At 47.7% G+C, this 7,739-nt stretch overlaps 1 protein-coding gene across 7 annotated transcripts; it reads right to left on the bottom strand.

Moving 5' to 3' along the window:
* Positions 1-324: 324 nt before the first annotated feature.
* On the bottom strand, positions 325-7,448 carry cdca4 (cell division cycle associated 4). 7 transcript variants are annotated; one of them, XM_078940828.1, is made up of 4 exons: positions 7,211-7,351; positions 4,081-4,241; positions 3,019-3,156; positions 325-2,735 (listed from the first exon to the last, which is right to left on the bottom strand). In XM_078940828.1, exon 4 carries the CDS (start codon positions 2,721-2,723, stop codon positions 1,770-1,772), a length of 954 nt encoding a protein of 317 aa, XP_078796954.1. In that variant the 5' UTR covers positions 2,724-2,735; positions 3,019-3,156; positions 4,081-4,241; positions 7,211-7,351; the 3' UTR covers positions 325-1,769. The 7 variants fall into 7 exon arrangements, with proteins under 7 accessions (XP_078796954.1, XP_078796956.1, XP_078796955.1 ...); XM_078940830.1 differs by lacking the exon at positions 3,019-3,156 and having other exon boundaries at positions 7,211-7,448; XM_078940829.1 differs by lacking the exon at positions 4,081-4,241 and having other exon boundaries at positions 7,211-7,371.
* Positions 7,449-7,739: the final 291 nt, after the last annotated feature.

Here is a 7,739-nt window from a genome sequence, read left to right as displayed (position 1 = left end):
GATTTACAACGGTTTCATTTAAAAAAAATCACAGAAATGCTCGTAATAAATTTACTCCATCGTCAGAAGAACATGTTAAAAACATTGGAGTGGGTGTTTAAAGTCAGCGGAACGCTGAGGCAGACGCCTTTTTTCCCGTCAACAGAGCTGCTAGAACTCCATCTTTCCATCCATCTGCAGAAACGGTTGAACCCCTTCCAGGGTCACGGGGTCGCAGGAGGCCGCTGTTGGGCGAGGGCGGGGGTCACCCAACACCCAACCCCATTACCGACGTGAAGGCCAGGCTCCGCCTGACGCAGTCGAAGCATCAAAGAAAAGAAGGCATTTGAATTGTTACATCTTTTATTATAAAAAAATATTTACAAAGATGCTACAATGTTTGATATAAAAATGCATACATTTTACAACGATACTTAGTCTTTGAAGTTCTAGCTCCCATTCAGACTAGAATGACATCCTTCAGGAGTGTTGTGGTACGGTATTAAGCATGTCGTAATACTGTATTGTCATCAATACATTTCATCTGCCTGAGTTATTGATTTCGGAACAAATTTGAGAAAAATGCATCTGATTTTGAACCCATTTAGGACAAAGGCAACTGTTTGCATAAAAAGGACCTTTGAGTCATAGACAGTCGTTCTAAAAACACGTATGACAGAGCTGCATAGTCGTCTGAAGAGTGACCCGGTTGTAGCGAAAACCAAAATAAAATGGAGGCTGTAATTTGGAAATACGTGATTTGACCTGGAGTTTGAACCGACAAGTCAATATGGCATGTCTGTACCTGGATAAAATAAATACAATAAATAAAACAATAAATTAGATGGGTTGAAACACAGAATTCTTCATTTGCAGTAACAAATGATACAAAGAAATATGGCTTCTTGATGCAGTTATCACCCAGATGTTTTAGGAAAAAGCTGCTCCTGATTGGTTCATTGGATCCGTGTATAAAAAGCAGAGCGGAGAAATGTAAATACTGTGAACAGACGCGGCGCGGTGCTAACCAACGCTGGGTTGGAGGTTCGATTCCGTGCTCTGCGTAAAGCTTTTTTTTTTCTCCAAACGCTGCGTCAGAAGTGTGAGGACGCCGCTAGGGACGCCTTTTACAGTCGACTCGCAATGCCAAACCGTGGGAAGACGCCGTCCGAGTCTGGCTACATTAAAAAAAATCTCCGGAGGGAAAAATAATATCAAATGACGTCTGCAAAACCCCCACCCCGCTGTATTATGCAAAAAAATATATTTCTATATACATGTACGTACATATACATATATTCCATTCATAGTTGCTCAAATCTCTAGGAAAATATGCATTAATTCATAGATTTGGATTTACACTTTGTTCTGGTCTGGGATGCGTGTAGTGTGATGACCTCCTCCTGTCCGTGTCACAATAAATAGAGCTGAACGTAAAGGCAGACGGCGTGACCGCCGGGAGCTGACGGTCCACCTCAAAAACATGGATAGTACGTGTAAAAAAGAAAAAGGACGCGTGGCGTGGCGGTACGGGAAAGGTCTCTGCCTCTTCACAGACGTGGAGTTTGGCAGCAAAGGAGGAAACCGCTCCCGGACCAGGAGGGCCTGTGGAGGTACCACTCTGGACGGACCGCCACGAGCCCGGCCCGTCTGAACACCCCTCCCGTACCAGGGTTGGTTTCCCGCTTCGCAAACCTCCAACATTCTATAGAAATCCCTCGAGAGCGCGTGCACATGGCGTGTGCATAGTCTGACAGGAGTCTGTAGGGTCACTGGAGACCGTCTGGGTTTCAGGAGCCCACGATGATCTCCATGATGTGGTCCAGTTCGTTCAGGTCGGACCTGCAGCTGGCGCTGGAGCTCAGGGCTGTGGGCGCATGGGAGGACAGGCTCTCCAGCAAATCGTAAGGCCCCATTTTGGGGGTGCTCTGCATGCCCGTCAGCACCGTATCCAGGTCGTAGTAGGACGGGTCCACGTCCGAAAACAGCTCCTCCAGCGCCGGGTCAGGAGGCGGGGCCGGATGCTTGATCTCAAACGTCCCAAAGACCTGCTCAGCTGTCCTGGAGTCTGCACTTAAGTGGTCACGGTCAGCTTCATCTGCCTCCGACATGCACTCCTCGCTGTCCTCCTCCTCATCCTCCTCCTCCTCCTCCTCTTCTTCCTCTTCCTCCTCCTCCTCCTCTTCACAGTCCCCATCCTCGTCTTCCTCGTCCCAGCAGGGGTCCATGCCAAAGGGCCCTGCCAGGTAAGAGCTGGAGGACAGCTGGGGGGACAGAGTGGACATGGTGACCTCCGTCTCCACCTCCCCCTCCATCACCACCTCCTCTGAGTGGTAACCCTCCTCCAGACCGACCACTGGAAACGGCTTTGGGCTCTGCCCGGCCTGAGCCCCCGGTTCGGTCTGCCGGCACAGCACCTCGGTGGCCACCAGGCGGTCAGCGGGGCACTGGGCGGCCGCCAGCGCCTGGGTCATTATCTGCCAGGTGCCGTCCTGGGTCATCTCCTCCTGGATCTGCCGCACCGTGTTGGCTATGAGCACCGAGCGGCACAGGTTTGGCTCCACCAGCATGTGACACAGCTGCAGCTTGATCAGCGACATGTCGAGCAGCGACTGCCGCTGCAGGCTGTACGAGGACGACAGCGTCCGAGCCGCTGGGGGCGGGACCGCCGGGCCCGGGTCACCGCTGGAAGCCGGCTCCTCGGCCGGGTCGGAGAACTTGCGCTTGGTGCCCTTTGGGAACATGTTGGGTCTCTGCTGGGAGGGCGAGGAAAGACAAACACGGTGAGACAGGAAATCCACGGCAGCGCCACAAATACTGCCACAAACAAACATGGACAGTCTGACTAACTACTACAGTGACAAAGTAAGTGCAGTGTAATTATTTATGTGAATGAATGCTGCATGAAGGCTAGTGAGTTGTGTGAACGTCAGGGAGCTAAGACTACAAGCTGCTGAGAGGCAGCAGTGATTTACAAATGAACTCTGAGCTACAGTAAAATGCTTGGTTGTGGTTGTTTTGTCTTAAGGTTTGCTCTACCTTTCCTGTTGAGAGGCACAGGCAATAGAAACGCAGCGTGGTCCCGGCTGCAGCGCTTCAAGTACGTTTGTACGAGCGACAAGCAGCTTTTGTTCACCACCAGTTCTGCCCATTTTAGGCCAGCCTGAGGCAAGACTCCTGCTGGGCGAACAACCACACTTTTAACAGACCGCAGAGCCCCCGAAAATAGCAAGGTTACCAACTAAAGGTGGACGCTGCCTCCAAATAAAGGACAGACTACAGACACCTCTGTCAAAAAACAGAAAGAGCACTCAGGTTACAGGAGCAGAGCACTTTGCTTCCCCTGTACGGGGTTTACTCACAGGCACCTCCCATCAAGACAATCAATGCGGCGCTTTGAGGGATGAAAATCATCATGAAGACAAATGACATTTGCAATTCACATCACTGACACCCTGTAGTGTTAACAGGAAATATCTACGTTCATGGTCTACACATGTAGAACTTCAGAAACCAGAAACACAACATTTTTTTCCTTGGGGAGCGGGGAAAAGCAGACTCAGCGTCCTCACGTGACGGCGCTTCAGCACTCGCGTCTTACACAGAGACAACACCACAGTCCTGCCGCCATAAAAGCCGTTCCACTCCCCTAAACCAACAGGAGGGAACCGTGCGGCCGTGTCTCATCTGAGAAACCTGTGGGCGGGGCGTTCAAGTCAATGACGGCGTCCTCCGTTTACCCGCACAATCACACAAACGCGTCTGAGAACGGTGGCCTGAAAAGTACAACATTGGGGTTGACACACAGAGCAGTCAGTCCATCATTTCACAGACAGTGCAGAGTTCTGCAAAAAAAAACCTGAGAGGGTCTAGAAACCGCCCCAGTTGTCCGCCCCAACAAAGACAGTGAGAGGATAGAAACGCTGGTGTTAAGGCCTTTCACTTGGAGGCTCATCTGCAGCTTTTTGCCAGCATGTCGAGGGATTCAAGAAAAAAAATGCAATTAAACATGCACCGAAGAGCTAAGGTGACTTGGTCGTCCTCTAAGAGTAGGAGCTACCTAAAAAACAGATGGGAACAAAAACAATTATTCCATCTTACCCTGATCCCTCAGAAGCATGCACTGCATAAGCACAACATTTAAGCCAATGAAAATCCGTAACCAGAGGCGGCACCCAAACGCTCAGGTGGTCTTACTCCGAGATCAAACACTTCGTGACAGGGGGGCAGAATGGGGTGGGGAGGGTCATTTAAGAAGGTCCCTGGAGATATAAAATACAAAAAGGGTAAAAAAAACCAAACAGTTATGGACACAAGCATTTGTGATGTCCCCTACCTCCTCAAAAGGAAAAACCTCTGAAACGTGTACAGAAACAGGTCAGAGTTTACTGCACAAACAAGACACTTTTGGACATCCTAAATGGGGTTTTTCTGCAGCCAACACTTTGAAGTTCAGCATTTTGGGGTTAAATGTCAGACTGGTCCTGTTGAATAAAATAGAGCTTTTGCGTTTTTTTTGTTAAGGACTGAGCCGTGGCAGCAGGCGGTGTGTCTGTTCACATTCAGTCACCACACGTTTACCCCGTTTTAACCACAGTTTGCCGTTTTCTCAGTGATTTCACATTTAAAAGATCTAAAAAATATATATATGAATTTGATCCAAGGTTTTAGTAGACCTTGGATCAAATTTAGATTTTATGGGTAAAAAAAAAGATCTGAAATTCAAAGTGTTACTGACATAACTGACTTACAAATACAAAATGTTCAGTTCCTGTATTTATAAAAAAAAACTGGTTGTACAACTGACTGTATAAGAGAACTGGACCGAGCAGCCCCTCCCCCTCTGGCATTCCAAACAGGAAGTACCTGCTGGCTCCAAGAAGCCAAAATCCCACAGACTTCCAGAGGGAAACAGCTGTTACTCCGTCATACTATTGGTCAGAAGAACCGCTCTGGCTCTGATACCTTTTTTAAAAAAAATGTTCCTAATAATCCTCAATTTTTCTACATGATATTTTTTCCTTTGTTTAAGTTATTCAAATTATAAACTGACAGATAAGATTCCTCAGTGGCTACCCACATTCAGATTTCGTATGAATTCAAGTGGTAGGGGTGTAGCTTCCAACGAGCTGACTCCTGATTGGTGAGAGTGATTACTATAGAAACGTCGACTCAGACCGACCGATCACTGCTCACCGACAACATCTGGTTCCAACATGGTGATGTCTGTATTGCCAAAATTGACAGAATTGACTTTATTTGGCTATAAGAAAAGCGTTTTCTGTGGATGATGTCACACTCACTCAGTCCAGTTTTTGGAGGTCAATGGCTCGTCCTGAACGTGACAATGGTATATATATAATAATATATATATATATAATATATATATATAAGTATGAAATTCGGGCCTATCCACCAGTTTTTTTTTTCAATGAAAGCTGATTTGCTGTGGCGACCCCTAATGGGATGTGCCAAAAGGTGAACTAATGAAAATAGTTAGTCATCTCATTAAAGAAATGGACCTGGTGTAGCATGGGTGACACACGGGAGTTAGGCTTACCCAATTGGTTTTAAAGGGTCTATGTCCTTCTTTTCTAAAGCCTTTCAGAGTAAACTATATCCATATTTATTATCATATATTACCTTTGGGACACTATTTTCACAGCTTATTTTCCTACTAGGATGTAAGACGACTCGATCACAGAGGCTCCGCCTTTCTCTCCCTGTGGGTGCCACCCATTTTATGACATCATCCTAGTGCTGGCTTCAGCAGAGCGTCAAACATCTGAACTTTTCCAAAGATGGATGTTTATAAAAAAAATGAAATTGTTTAGCCGATCACCACTAGCTCCACTGAGAAAGTGGGTGTGTCTTTTAGCCTGGAGGCGGAGCTGGCAGCTCAGACTCTTCCTGGAAGGGGCGGGTCCTCACTTTGTGATGTCACAATGTGAGGACCCACTTGTTTTCATGGATTGGGAGGGGCCGGGGCTCAGAGATCCGGTTTTTAGAGGAATACTCAGAAATGAGTGACTGGATCAAAAAGCCACTTTAGGGATGTTTTTGTGAGGAATGAACATTAAAATACACTAAAAAGCATTCATTTGGCATGATATAAGCCCTTTAAATGGTGGGAAAATAAAACATTTAAATTAACAACACATTTGATAATTATAGTAATTGCCAAATAAATCGATTTGTTCTTAGTTTATTTCACTTCCTAGTAATGTAAAACAAAATGTGTCTAGACTTATGTTTTCAACGTTTACATTTATAACATGTCGACTGTTTTTAGAAGATTATTTGCTAATCAAGTTCTTCCCTTTGCACAAGAAGGTTCCAATAATGCGGTTGTATTGATTTTTACATTTGTTTGTCTGCTATAAATGCTCAATTGTTCTAAGTGGACGTGTATATATAATGAAACCTCCACATAAGGATGTAATCTTGTTTTTCATGATATATTATTGCACTTCGTCTTTTATTTAACCGGGAAATGCTGCCATGCGCCACACGGTGTGGAGACAGATGTGGACAGACACCCGGAAATGCCTCCTTTCACGTCCAGAAACGGAGAAAACGTGTCGTTTTTGGAGGTGATTTTCATGTAAACAGTGAAGACTTAGAGCTGGGGCCAAACAAAATGCAGCCGCGCTTTACGTCAATGGCTGCTACCGGGGCCCATCCCCCACCGCGGAGAGAAAAGGCAGCGGCACTTTTACAGCCCGCGCCGCCTAATCAATTAAAACCACCGTCCGCGCGCGCCCCACAAAGCGGTCGGTTCCCCTCCGTCAACCACGCTCTGGTACCGACCGCCAAGTACGGCGGTGGGAGTGGTGGGGTAAAGAGCCGCCGGCGACGCCGCCGCACGCTTTGTCTTCCAGCGGCCGACAATGAGGCCATTTTGCGCTGGCGGCTAACAGCTAGCCGGCTAGCCGCGGCGCTACTCTGAATGCGGTCTGTGGACTGGCGCCGGATAACCGTCCCCCAATGGTCACAAGCGGGCCTTTCGCGGCGGAATCGAACATATGGCATTTTCTCTGTCCCTGTTCGGTCCTCTTTATAACGTGTAAACTAGCGAGCGGTAAGCTAGTACGCTCCGAACGCCCACCCTCCCTCCCTCCGCGGTCCTTCCTCCTTTCTCAAAAACAGGAGTTTTCGCGGCGGCCGTGAACTAAACGTCCCCGACGGTCCCTGCGAGGCCCGGCTGTAAAAACACGGCGGCCGCACTCACCTCGTTTCTGCCTTATTTTACCTGTCTCGGTCATAGGATCGACGACAGGGAGAGCGGAGATCGGGTTCAGATGAGATCATTCATGCCACGGCTTCAAAACTGAAGCGGCTCCGTCCTGCTGCTGCGGAGCGGAGCGGAGGAAGGGAGGGGGAGGGGACCCAGCCAGCCATATGCCGGCCTGCGCCGCGCTCATCATCTGTCTGCCCCGCTCCGAAACACGCAAAAACACGCAATACGCGGCGGGACGGCGAAACACGTTCACTAAAACGACGAGGCGCACGCACGCCCAAGGGGCGCAAAACGACATTTGTGTAAAGAACGTTGGCAGAAGGATGAAAAGTGTTTAAAAGACGTGATCCATATGTGTATGTTTAAAAAACATTTGACACAATAACAACGTTCATGCTCTATTTTTTGTGATTTAAGAACATCTGTTACTAGGGGGAGTAGATTCACTTTAATAACGATTCGATTATTTGTGGTTGACAATATCAATATCGGTTCAGTTTGATCGATCCGATTCTCTGAT

This window comes from Oryzias latipes, chromosome 22 (assembly GCF_053564925.1).
Source record: "Oryzias latipes strain Hd-rR chromosome 22, Olatipes_Hd-rR_3.1".
NCBI lineage: Eukaryota > Metazoa > Chordata > Actinopteri > Beloniformes > Adrianichthyidae > Oryzias > Oryzias latipes.
The sequence above is the reverse complement of the archived record's forward strand: the minus strand, read 5'-3'. Positions and strand labels throughout refer to the sequence as shown.